The sequence below is a fragment of the Acanthopagrus latus genome, chromosome 15 (genome assembly GCF_904848185.1).
Source record: "Acanthopagrus latus isolate v.2019 chromosome 15, fAcaLat1.1, whole genome shotgun sequence".
Classification (NCBI taxonomy): Eukaryota; Metazoa; Chordata; class Actinopteri; order Spariformes; family Sparidae; genus Acanthopagrus; species Acanthopagrus latus.
The window spans coordinates 147,903-162,399 of record NC_051053.1 but is presented as its reverse complement, the minus strand read 5'-3'; the positions used below and the strand labels follow the sequence as shown (position 1 = coordinate 162,399).

Here is a 14,497-nt window from a genome sequence, read left to right as displayed (position 1 = left end):
AAAATATTTAAACATTGAAATATTATGACAACATTCCTACTTCATCTTAAGACAAAAATGTCCTCACTAGGATCACTGATAATTTCCTTAACAATTTTAATTGGACTATTAACACATGTAAAAGTTCGATAACATCAATATTGAAAAGTCTTTCAACAGTGTTATTCATTTATATTCTTTCAGTTAAAACAAGGTTTAGGGTTATGTTTTTTCAATTGCACTTTCCCCAATAGACATTCTGCTAGAACCAAAAAGACCAAATAATCAACAAAAACTGGCAAATCCCCCAGACATGTGCACTTTAAACCTAAACTTTAAGCTTAACTTTTTGGCAACAACAATGATGTAAAACATACTGTAAAACACTTGTGTTGATCTGACATTGTCATGACATCATCCTCTTGAATTTATCTTTAACTATGTCACCCAGATTGTCCATACATATTACATGTCTTTCAATCCCAGGGGAGGGATCCGACTCTGTTGATCTTCCCGAGGTTTCCTCCATTGCTCACCCTGTAGGAAATCCATCCCATGTAGCCTGTGCTGTAGAATACATATTAAAAAACCCCTTGGGGTAATTTTGTGATTTGTAATATTGAGCTATAAAAAGATTTGTTTGATTTTACCTGAAGATCAGTGAATCATTGATTGTGATTGCTTTGATAAGGTAAACCTACTAGGCCCAACATCCCCAAAGCATTTTCCAAATGTTGCCTTGATAATGTTCTTTCTTTGTTAACATATCACATTACAGAAATGTTAACCCTTATAAAACAATGTCACCCAAACAACCTCAGGATGTTGCAGTGAGAATGTTATTCCTTTGTGAACATACCACAATACAGAAACATTTTAACCTCACTAACTGTATAGCTGTGCATAATGAAATAGAGCCCTACATCACATGATGTAATGGCCGATGGCTAAGATAAGACTCTGTAGACCATGAGGTACACAAGTCACAGTTAAGCTTGACTTGTTTGGCTCTGCTCAGCAATTCTTTGACTTTTGACACGCAGATTTTGTCATGTCAGTCTTTCCATCTCATTTTAACATGTACAACCCAAAATGTCTCTGTACTTTGGATTTCAAACATGTCCTTGCAGGTCTTATCCTTGTTACCTGCCATTTTCTGCCTCCTCACTTCCACTTCAAGAGGGATGGCCTAGTTTATCCAGAAATGTAATGACTTGTAATTAGTGTTGTAGTACTCAAGATCGATCTTGGTCTTGAGACCATTTTTTGAGGTTCACTGTCTTATCTTGAAATCGAGGGAATTTTTATTCGGTCTTGTCTCGGTCTCGGACTGGGTGGACTCAGGTTTTTTGAACGAGACCGGTCAAGACCACCGCTGATAGGCTTTTTGTCCATGCCTTACTGATAAGAGTGACAAAGGACCCCCTCAAACACAGCTCATAACTTCAAATCATTGGTAGTGTAAAGCTTTCCCCCAACTACAGCTTCTACCTGCCCGGTGTCAGTGTGACAGTGACTGACATGCTCCCCTGCACACTGAGTATGGAGATGTCAGGAGGAAAGCAACTCTGTGAACTCATAAGCAGTAGGCGATCTGAGGGGGGATGCCATCCCCCTTGTTAGCAAAATTACCAAAAAGCATCCCCCTTGTTAACCTGACATCAGTTTCCATCCCAGAGATAAGCTGCTTTGCAATCTGGCTGCCTGGTTTATTTTTCATGAAAGCTGCAACTAGCTGCACAGAGCAGATTGTGCCAACAGGCAGTCAGAGACACAGGAACAGCATACCAATCCATCCAATCAATTTTCAAAATAAAACACACTGTGCATTGTATAAAAATGAAACATTACCAGATCATCAAAGTCAGGCAGGCTGTGCTTCTGAAACATTCCCGCTATGAATCTTGTTCTCTTTATACATTTATGGTATGATGCTGTGCGGAGGGCGGAATAAAACCTGTAGCAGATGCGACATGCTTATTTTCAGTAAAGTTTAAGTTTTTTCAGAGATTGTTTTTTTCTGAAAGTTAAGATTTTAATTGTAAGTTTGCTATTTTTGTTCAAAAACTAAATGTTACTGGTTGTAAGAGGAAAAGGCACTCTCGAAAAACCACCTTTTTCCGGTCGAGAACCATGGCCTCGGACTTGGATGTGCTGATTCTCATCCCAGCTGCTTCACACTCGGCTGCAAACCGCCCCAGGACATGCTGGAGGTCCTGGCTCGAAGAAGCCAACAAGACCATATCATCTGCGATAACCAGACCCCCTCCGGCCCGTGGCTGCCCCTAGAAATTCTGTCCATAGAAATACTGAACAGAACCGGTGACAAAGGGCAGCCCAGCACTTAGTAGAGGGCCTCCAACCCTGCACTCCTGGCGCACCCCCCACAGTATGCCACGAGGGACATGGCTGAATGCTTTCTCCAAGTCCACAAACCACATGTGAACTGGTTCGGCAAACTCCCATGAACCCTCGAGCACCCTGTGGAGGGTATAGAGCTGGTCCAGTGTTCCGCAGCCAGGACGAAAACCGCAATGTTCCTCCTGAATCCGAGGTTCAACCATCGACCGAATTCTCCTCTCCAGTACCCTGGAATAGACTTTCCCAGGGAGGCTGAGGAGTGTGATCCGCCGGTAGTTGGAACACACCCTCCCTTTTTGAATAGGGGGACCGGTAACTTCTTTCATTCTGGAATAAATAAAACGCATGTTGGAGCTAGCAATATCACCTCTCGTGCAGTGCCAGAATCTACCTACTTTTAACCCAAGACCTTCACAATGATGTATAAAATGTCAGACTGCCTCATTCTTTCAGTTTTACAAGACATAAGTGATTTTCCTAATGATCAGTGTATACTGAACCGAACCGAAAACCGTGACCACAAAACCGTGATATGAACCGAACTGTGGAGTTTGTGAACTGTTCCATCCCTAGTATTGATGCATAGACATATTCAGGGTAACACCCTCTACATATGTGAGCACTTTGGTGGAGATGGGAAATTGTATGTTTAATTTGTACAACATTGATGTTTTATGGGGAAGAATCTAAATTGGCCACACCACCACAGCCACCAGGTTTGACGGAATCAGAATGGCGGACTTCCTGTTGGAGTGACAGTTTCATACGGTGGATGTTATTTGTGCATCTGGTGATGATACATATGCATACCGAATTTTGTTCATGTATGTGCATTTAGGAGGCGGGGCTTGGTTTGTTAATATTCCAGGGGACACTATAGAGTCCCCTGGTAACACCTTTCATCAGCTATCATCAGGAGACATTGTCAATAAATCTACCAAGTTTGTCAATAAATCTACCAAGTTTCGTCTTAATCCAAGCAAGCGATGTTGAGGTATGAAATCCTTCAATTTAAACAGCACAAATTTGCAGGAAAAAAAAAAAAAAAAAACAGATGCAGAAATGGGCCTGGCCTATATCATGATGTTCATCACAATTCAGGGAATGCATGGATATAAGGTTTTTGAATGTGCTATAAAATATATGGGAGTTATAAGCTAAAACATACTTTCCTTGATTATAGCACCACCTAGTGGTAGAAATTCATGATGACAATAGATTAAACATTTTTAACCAGGTGTGATTTATATTCCAAGTTTGGTGAGTTTTGGGGTATGTTCAGGCAGTGAAAAATGTGATCATTTGGGACAAAAAAGTGGTTATTGGAAAAACAATAAGGACCTTGCAGGCTTCCCTGCTCAGGCCCTAAATATTGGTGACTGTGCCGTGAAAGGGCAAATCTGAACCCCTGACAAACATTTTAAAGCTAACACATGGCAACAGGCCCACCCATTTTAGCCACTTTTTAAAATGAATAGTTTTACATCACACACACACACAAACACACACACACAAACATATGGAGAACATTTTCTTCATAAAACTAGACCCAGTTTGACCCAAAAGACTAAAGAAAAAGACGTAAAGTTGTGTTTTTGTTTTCTTTTAACACATCCATGACAGTGTCATAAAATAAAGAAAGCGTTTATTGAATGAAAAATGAACATCTGCCCTGAGTGCAGGATGAGTTATCAATATTTTTATCATGCCAAACTCTAAAAATACTTACAAATTTTTTTGACACTGTTGGGCCTAATACTGGCGTGTAAATGAGAAATGAAGCAAGACCAATGTGAAAGTACACTTACACAGTTATTTCAACGGGACTTTGAAGAGTTCGGGCACAAATATGAATCCAACTTTATGGGACAAAAAATGTACGGCAGTCAGCTTGGGCGTCCCCTCTCCCTGTCTGGTGATCCCTATTCCCTTAGCCAAGGATGTTGTGCTTTCACGCAGGTCCATTTGTTTGTTGATTGGTTTGTCAGCAGGATTACACAAAGCCTTCTAAACAAATTTCCACTAAACTTAGATGGAAGATGTGTCTCGATTCAGAATGGACCCCATTACTTTTGGTGCAAGCTGGATAAAGGATCCAGAAATGTTTTTTCCTTTATGAGAGCACTATAGTAAATTATTGTTTCTCAGGGTTTAATGCATGTATCATGATGAAAGAAATTAGGTGTATTAACATATCTATGTGTGAGTACTGTTTAATGCAGGTGCAGATCCAAATAAAAAACACATAAAAATTTAGCAGATTTAAATATACTTTATTTGATGTGGATCAAGTTTGATTGCATTAAATAGGACTACGCAGAGGTATGCGCACTACTGGGTGCCATTGTAGTTTGATGCTGTAGACAATATCACCTTATGTTCAACACACTTCAAACTTGACCACTGTAGTCAAATTACTGTTAAAAATTTCCAGCTAAGCCAAGTTAGCTATTTAATTAACTTTAATTAACTTACCTTCATAATCACAGATACAATTGAAAACATACATCTTGAAGCCCTTCTCTTGCCTTCTCCTCGGTGCTGATGTCACAGATTGAACGATGCGTCATCATAGTTTGTTAGCTTTTTAAGGTTTTGGAGACATTGCTTGTGTAATAGGTTGTCTGCAAACTGACCGGTGTCAGAAACTGAAAATTCACATTTTCCATTCTTTAAACAGCGGTTGCTGTGACAGTAGATTGTTAATCTTACTGAACTCTTTCCCTAACCTTAACTTTTCTGTCATCACAGTACAACTTAACTTCTCATTCGGATTATATTTGGACTCTTATTGATTACAGAATTTGATGTGAAACTGTACAACTTGTGGAGCTAGCTGATTATATTTAGGGACACAAAGGTGACTGGCTCCACCCACTTACTGTAGAAAGGAAAAAATGACTCTTGAGCAAGCAGGAAGGAGAGCAAAGATAGCAGTTATGCACACAGGGATCACAGTCACTTGTTCAGACATGGTTTTCTCCACGCAGGCTGTGCTGTGAAAGCACTTGCAAAACATATGCATGTGCTATAACGTGATGTTTGATACTTCTCATTTCAATTTGTTATGCTGCTATTTTTAGTTTGACTTTTGATCAGAAGTTCAATGTATCATTCCACACAATTGCTTTAAAAGTCATATTGCCAAAAGTAGCGAAAACCAGCTTTCAGGAGCATACACATCAGGCAGTGGTTTATGAGGTATAACAGTCATGAAATTTATCACAACTTGATTCATAGCAACATGTATGGAAAAAAAAAATAAAAATAAAAACACACTTGTCTTTGTCTGTAGCCTTATACATAATATATATGCACATTTGTACCACACATTTAACAAATTTCAAGATATTTCACAACGACAGCACCAAAGAGCTTTTGATTGATCCCTCAACCCCACTAATACATTCATTCATTATTTCCAGATATACTAATAATCTATTAATTACAGAAGTGAATAATTTACAATAGAATAACAATTTAAAAGTACATGTTCTTTCATACCACAACAATTCCATTCAGTCTCAGTCTTCATGCTTCTGTCACCTAAATCTTTTATGCAGGCTGTGGATTTGAGAAATTTCACACAGGAAGGAAAGGTTGTTATATTGTCTTCATGACTGAAAAACCTGTTACCTTGTAGTGTTCAACAAAGCAAGCGGCTTACTACAGCTGAAAAGCTTTTCTTCAGAACCCCCCCTTTCAGCAAGTAATTCCTGCACTTAGCTACAGCATGTAAAAGAAACTGTACACCCAAACTCTGAGAACTCACAGTGGTTAAAATCACAGACAAGAACAAAACAGTTACAGCATCTCAAGGACCAAAAATGAAGCAAAGTAAAGACTTGTGTTGTTGAATTAAACAATGTTAATCTAAAAAAAAATAAAATAAATAAGTAAAAATAGAAAATAAAAATAGAGAAACCAGCACTGAACAATGCAACCATCTCACTGTATGACAAAAACTTCTCAGATCGTGTTTTGGTTTGGTCCAACTATTATACAAGACATTTTACAAAGACCTTTTTGTAAGCTGAATTTTTCTTCGGCATCTGCATAAGCAAATTGCATCCAAGCGTCATATGTGCCGACACTGGCCTTGCACTGACCTTCAGACAGGCTTTTTTTTTTTTAGCCCAGTTCTTTGTAGAAAATTGGATTTTCTTGTTCATTCATCATGTTGCATTTTATTATTTTTCAAAATGATTTTATTATTTTTCCCCCCTTTTTTTGCTGACTGACTCTCACAAACTGCTGCTCAGGTGTTTGAGAACTCACTTTCTTCCCCCCCCCCATCTACTCAATGCAATGACATGCACCTACCCCACACTATCACATAGTAAAACACAATTAAGAAAGTTAGCATCATTTTACACTTTTTGTCACCAATTCTATACTTGCTTTCCTGCTATACACTATGTACCACTCTCTTGCAGCGTTAGAGCTTATGTGGTATGAAGAAACCATTTTTTTATGGGCCCCTACATAAATAGTTATTTTAGAGCAACAGAAAGGACATTTGTTTCACAGAAACATGAACAATATCAGTAATCTCCAAAGAGCGTCTCTCTAAATCTCTGTAACAAAATCCTATATGAACATTGTGTGCAAAAAAATTTCCACTGCCACCCTGTCTTTGTTAGAGGAGCTTGTATAGGTCTTTTTTCTTCCTGGTACAAGGTGCCACATGTGCAACTGGAACACATGAACTGCTACAGAACATGACATAGACTGACGAAACAGAATGAGTAAAACCCAACATGGACAGTAAAAGCCAAGAAAACAATCAGAATGTATCCAGAGGAAATAGGAATCCATCTAAAGCATCATTCCAAAATTTTCTTGTCCATGGATTCTTTTCCATTGGTCCGCGAGTAAGGCTCAAAAGCAGAGGAGCTCAGGTAGCGAGCTGAGAGTTCCTGCAGGTTGCCAGCGAGCGAGCCAGCCATGGACAGGGGGTTGGAGGAAATGCGGGTGGCAACACCACTGAGTAAGGAGGGCATGGGAAAGCTGAAGAGACTGTGAGCTGCTGGTGAGCTCTGCAGGCCCGCAACTGTTCCTGAGCTTGTGACGACGGGCAGAGGAGGGCTGCCACCTGCAGTGCCAGTGCTGCCGCCACTGCTGCTGCTGCTACTACTGCCATTGCTAGCCATGGCAATGGAGGGAGGGCGGAGAGCAGAACCCAGTGTGCCACTGCCACAGTGGGGCAGAAGGCCCGGCAGGCCCGGAGGTGTCAGCAGCCGACCCTGCTCCAGCAGCCTTAGGACACTGCAGGTCGCCGCTGTTTCTGAAACCACTGAACGCAGCTCAGAGTCTTTCCCCTGGTCCTTCTTTTGCTTAGTCCGGCGGTTCTGGAACCAGACCTTCACCTGGAGGGGAACAAAGATATGAGATGGAGCCTGGATAGATAGAGACACATGTGAAAACGTAATGTGTAATATATAGTGCATGTATCTTTGCCTGTATGGGATATAAAAAAATATTACTTGGAGAAAATTACCGCCACCAATCTTATATTGATAGGATAGAAATAAGAAATTCACGTTAGCTCAAGGTATGAGATTATAACACACACACACACACACACACACACACACACACACACACACACACACACACACAATTTTTTTGTGCCCAGCCTGACCAAAGGGAAAGCCAATATCTGATAATTCATGATCATGATAATTATATCAGCTAAAACATATCTAATGCCTGCTGTATGTTTAGTTTCATGTACTAATGTAAAATTGTTTTTTAATGTATAAAATGTGCACCTGTGTACTGACATTAAAAACTCATTTGTTAACTGTTGTACGAACCACTGCATTATGCTACACTTTGTTCATGTATGAACCAGATAATATCTGTATTAATTTATTTGTGTAATTGCTTCTTGATTGTAAATGATATGTTGCATACTTGTGGTAAGATATTTTTATTTAATTCTAATTTTGATTTTATTCTTAGTTGATACTGACAAAAAATTAATCCCAAATTAATTCTGCTAATCATTTGATTGTCTGAGTCAATTATTAATCAAAATCTGTTTGCATTACATCAAAGTAAACTGATATGTTTTTTTTCCACCAACGTAAAGCAGTCACCTCCGGTTTTGAGAGCTTGTGATTGTTTGAGCTTCTGAAATGTTAGAGACCAAACTATTAATTATTTGTTTGGAAATCAAATGACAGCCTGAGGTCTTCACTCTACAATAGCTGTAACTACACATTTGACACATTTTCATTATCTATACATCAAAATACAAAATGGCCACCATTGACTGTGCCTTAAATAATCTACACCTTCCTTTAATGATCAACATTGTGTTTTCTGACCCTGAAAATGTGGATTTAGCTTCCAGAGGTTCACAGAATAGACAATAGAAATTTGGAAACCCAAAATTTGAAGTTGCCATTTTTGTAAGAAGCCTGTCACAATAATGTCTAGGAAAATAATACCTCTGATTGGTTATTTGAGTAGTTTCTGAAAATATCAAGATTTTCAATGTGGCTCTTTATTTGAAATAAAGATATTATTGTTGCAACATTTGTTACAGAAATGTTGCTAATGTTACCGACTATTATAAAATTTTGTGGGTAACATCTACAGAATAATATCCAAGATGAAGAGGGATTCTCATTCTTAAGGACAGAAATATAATCAGACCTTATATTATTGTAGCAAAGCACCAACCTTGGAATTTAACAAGCTCAATTCAGTCATTTATCAACAGACCCATTTAGTTATACCTTCATATCAGTTGTTATGTTTCAAAATCATTTGTTTTGGATTGAATAATTTAAAAACTGAAACAAACACAGGTTTTTCTCTGAATTAGCTGTAAGTCTCCCATAATCACATCAGACTGCTTTCATATAGGACAAGATGTACACATACCAACCAACAACAAGCCTCCAGCTCTTCCCTATGGCTAGTCCAATCACCTTTGAATTTTTCATTTCTTCGCTTCAGTCACTGGTTTAACTCTTCACAAACTGTTAAGAACCATTTCATGCCCAGAGAACAAGCCCTGCTGCTCAAGCCAATATTTTGTTTGCCCAGAAGGAACATCTTGTTCATTTTAGAGGTTTAGAGACATTTTCAGTGCGAAGAAAAGAACCAGGCCTACATGAAGCTGGTAGCTCAGACAAAGATGATTGGTGTGCACACAGTAAACGGACTTAATGTAACAACCTGTGAGTGCCAGGGAACAAAATCTTAATTTCACCATGTTATTAAAAGGACTTTCATCAGGACAAGAAGCAGATACTAGAAGAAAATCCTGAAGCCTTTGTCCTCCCTAAATAGAGAGCAAAGGTGGCACCGTATATTACATTTATGTGAATAAAACAACATCTTCAGACTCTTAATTAACTTGTTTTGAATTTACGTGAAAAAGAAAAGCTGCATTTGTGTTGATCAAATGAAAAAGAGAAATATTAAAACATTTCAAATGTAAAAAGTTAAAGCAAATAAACAAGTCAGATTTACATAGCTGTTGACAGAAGAAGAGTGACCTTGTTGCACATCAACAAACAGATCAAAGTTGTTGGCTGTGTTGTTTTGCTAGAAAAGGTTGACCTTGAGTGGAGGTGTGCAAGAGTCCCATTGAAAGCCACAACACATTAGCACAGAAGACCAAGCCAATGGCACCGTTAGCAGTGTTGCACATTTTCAGAAATAAATAAAAAGATGAATGAAACTTGAACTGAAAATGCACATAGATCACACGGTGACTTGCTTTGGAATGTGGCGTCAAACACAAATTTCCGATGCAGCTAACCCTGAGCGGACACTGCATGACCCACTGCTGACCCCACACATACAACATGAGGAGGGCATCTGCACTCTTTCGAATAGCAGCTAAAATTTTTGTAGTGCCAGGCAATAACACAGAACTCTATGTAAGACACTAAGCCACAATGGATTTTTTTTCAAAAGGCCAACTGATTCAATTTTTAAAGGTATTCATACAAATAGAAATATTTCTGCTGGAAATTCCAGGTACAATTCTGATTAAACGTAAACCAGTGGACCACCCGGCATATTCAAATTACTGAATGAAAACCAGTCAGCACTCCAAAATTAATGGACTGGTCTATGAATGCTAAAACTCATACAACAGGTACAAGTTTTTAATAATTAATGAAACCATGTAAACACACCTATGGTTTCCATAATGATAAACACATAATTGTTTTTTTCACCTCAACAGATTGTGTGATTATACAAGTATACATCTCTAAAATATATGGACAAAAAATTTATACATACATTATACATTTAAAGGAAAACAAATAAATACTTTTTTTTGTCTAAAACAACTGCATTTGTGTCTGATTTTACAAAATAATTATTATATTAGTTTTATCATATTATAAAAAATAATCTAATAATTCATTTGGGTTTATGTACCTGCTGTAACAAAGCAAGTGGTCCTAACAGATCGTAACATGATTATCTTGAGACAAAATGGTTTTTTATACCAAGTATTTAGTTTAAAAAGTAAATTACATAAAATTCACACTGCAATTTATTCCTGTTTCCACTTAAAACAACAATGCCTACTTTTTCTTTTTCTTTTAAAATTATCTAGCAAATACAAGTTCAATGCACACATACCTGAGTTTCAGACAGATTGAGCTGGCGGGCCAGTTCTGTCCGTTCCCTCCCCACCACATACTGGCACCTCTGAAACTCCATCTCTAATCGGTAGAGTTGTTCTGCAGTAAAAGAGGTGCGGGTTCGCTTAGGCCGGTCCAAATCCAAACCCTTTGGCAGGATGATTTCCCGAATAGAGCCTTTAGCATCTGCAACAATGAGCACTTTATATAACAATGCTGAGGTAAATAGGATTGTCATATTTTTTATCATAGACTAGTACTACCTGGGTAATCGCATGAACTATTACTATTGTTGTTGTTGTTGTTGTTGTTACACAGATTACATCTATGAGTTAACTCATGAAACATGTTTGAATAATCTAGTGCTATCAAATGTAATATTAACAGTGTGGAATCTGAAGAAAAAAATAACTTGTCATAGTGTTTACAGACCGAAGAGATCCCTGTGGTTATATAATATGGTCTAAAATTCTAGAATTAGAAAAAAATATCAGTCCAGATTAATCCCATGAAAAAAAATGACAGAAAATCTGTTATTCTGGTATTTGCTATGAATTCAGTGGAGATGTCTTAATATCACATGTGAACATTTACACTTGATAAGGGAAAATGACACAACATATCAAATGAGTATTTACAGATTTCTTTTTGTTCCATTTCAGTTAACTCATGTAATCCATGCGCTACCACAAAAATAATTACAACAATGGATATAACTATTTTTAATTCTATTTTAAAAAAAATGTCTGCTCTCACTTTTTTTAAGCCAGCATTACACTGACTATATATTCATGCACAAGCAAAGTTATTGCAATGCTGTAAGAATTAATAAATCATTATATTATTAACAAACAAATATGAAACAATTGACATCCAATTAATATTTCAACATAAAACTTTTATCAACATCATATTTTAGGTAGTGGTATTTTAGGCACTAATCTTTTATATTCATGACTCAACTGACAACCATACACACAATTTCAAACGATTTTTATTTCACAAGAAATATCTGTAAAAACAAACTCTTTCCTCCTGTTCACTGTTTAAATATTCCTAATTTAAATATCATATCATGAAGTCATACTGATAAAGTGTAATGCATTATATAAAATATAAACCCTTGAAAACCCATTCTCCTTAAATACATGACCTTGGACACATTAAAATTTGCCCATTAACCATGTTTGAATAATTTAGTGTTATCGAATTTAATATTAACATTATGCAACTGTGGAATCTGAAGAAAGATTTAAGTTGTCATCGTGTTTACAGGCTGAAGATGTCCCTGTGGTTGTATAATATGGTCTAAATTAAAGATGTATTTATTTGATAACAATAAGATAATTTTCAGGACCAATAACTTAGTTCTATTACATTTCTATTTCCCGATGCTGTAATGTACTGAAGTCCCACAAATCCTCAGAGGTGATCGCCTTTCCTATAAGTGGACTCCATAAATATTCCTGATTTTTAAAACAAATCTAACAGATATCCCCACTCAAGCAGATCTCAAACAAAACAAACAAAAAGAAAAAAAAAATAGAAATAAAGCCTTACCTCGGACTAGTATTCTCCGACAGTAGTCCGGGTCCCCCGTGCCTCCTCTGTTCTTCTCGCAGTTTTCAACGGTCCCGGAGGGGGAAAAGGAGTCCTGTTGCTCCTTGAGGAAGCTTTTGGACAAGCTCTCCTGGGAATCTTTGTCATCTTTCGCCTTCTTAAGTCCGTTCTTCAGCCCCATCCCTTCTGTCTCTTGGTTGTACCTGACCTCCATGCTCAGTTTATCCTCTTGGACCTGCAGCTTGTCCGCCTCTTTTTTTCCTTTGTCAGGTGAAAAAAAAGGAGATTGCGGAGAACACGACGCACCAGATTGTGTGGACAGTGTCGGTTTACTTTCAAAACAGCACGTTTCAGCAGGCAAGGGTTGGCAATCTAAGGTTTGGTGAAATACTTGTCGCCCAACCAAGGATCCCTATTATCACTGGCCAAACTCCCTTGCCCAATGATCATGGACTTCTCAGTGAAACTCAAAAGTAATTCAATACCCCCCTTTCCTTGTTACATAGACATCAGGCTGATAGATGATCTCCAAATAATCAGAGCCATGGATGTGCACTCGCTGTTTCAATTGATTACGGTAATTTTGCTGCCTGCACATTTGCGTAACCTCATGAATACACTAAATTGTTTTGGGAAAAAGATCAGGTTTTGATAAAGGGGTTTGCTCATCCTGTCCCCCTTAGTTTGCCTGCTCGCAGCCCAGAGAATCAAGACAAATGATTGGTCTTGTCTCGCAAGCAAGCCTCTCTGAACCCCACATGAACGGACACAATCACAGGGGTACGACTCTTCCAGACCCGCAAAAAGTTCCCAGTTGCTTCATTCTTCAGTCGCAGAAGAGAGCCAGACATTTGCCCCCTCCCCCGACTTTTCACAGCGCATCTGATTGCTGTTGCATGTTAGCAAACTTTGATTCCATTTTTCCATTTGGATCTCTCACCAATCAACGGAATTCTGCAATGTGCAAATCTAACCACTATGCTGTTGTAGGCGAGAACCACTGGGAAAGAGTCAGAGAGAGGGAGCGAGAGAGAGAACAGTTAATATAATAATGAACAAATCCATGCCGATCAGAAATTTTGAAGGCAATGACCCAGCCAGTTTAAGCACTGCAGCAACACCGTGCTCTGCTTTAACTGGAATCGTGTCAACGTTTCCTGTGTCGTCCTTTGTTCATTCGCAGAGCAGCCCAGTTAGGTCCTGGCTGCTAATGCCACATTCTTCAGTATTCAAATGATTGCACCCCAGAAGCCACCTTCAACTCTCATAATCTTAACCTGTGCATTTTAAAAAGACAAAAAAGGGGAACAAAACTTGTCATTAGTGCTTAGGCTACCTACACTCTCTCACTCACACATACCTCTGGAATGACCCCCTACCTCTCTCTACCACTCTCCTTCCAGCCCACTACCCACCCACCCAACTACCAACTCTAAGCTATTTTCATTGTTAGTGCAACAATATCTCTGAACACAGCAGTGGGCAGTAATCCAATAAGACCATTGATTAGGTCACAATGATTCAATTCAAACCTGTGGCCTAGTGCAAGGAGCATTCTCTTGCCCTTCTTGTCACCTTAGCTGGCCAGAAGCCCCCTTCAAGCTGCCCCCCTCCCTGAGTGCCATTCATGTCTTTATGGGAAACAGAGAGGAAAAGGAATGAAAGATGGCAATTATCTAATTGGACTATTAACAAACAATTCTGCGAGTGTGGCTGCCCGGCAGCAGTCTGGGGGTGGGTTTAAGGGCTGCATGTTGGACTAACTTTATTCACTGAATGTTTGGGGGGCTGCTGCTGCTTAGAGTGCGGTGGGATCCATTGTTTGAGGGAGGTAAAAAGGAGGCTAGAATAGGAACAACTAAAGGGACTCTGGACTTCTCAAGCTGTGGTGCAGAGCCCTAGCCTGGGAAATAGATTGAGGATGCAGCGTCTTGGCCTCTCACCAGCACACAATGGCCGAGGAGTAGAAAAGA

General features: G+C 38.7%; 1 protein-coding gene across 1 annotated transcript; it reads right to left on the bottom strand.

The window, feature by feature from the left end:
• Positions 1–4,523: 4,523 nt before the first annotated feature.
• Positions 4,524–13,508, bottom strand: vax1 (ventral anterior homeobox 1). Its single transcript, XM_037124228.1, has 3 exons — positions 12,525–13,508; positions 10,963–11,150; positions 4,524–7,709 (listed from the first exon to the last, which is right to left on the bottom strand). Exons 1-3 carry the CDS (start codon positions 12,736–12,738, stop codon positions 7,167–7,169), a joined length of 945 nt encoding a protein of 314 aa, XP_036980123.1. The 5' UTR covers positions 12,739–13,508; the 3' UTR covers positions 4,524–7,166.
• Positions 13,509–14,497: the final 989 nt, after the last annotated feature.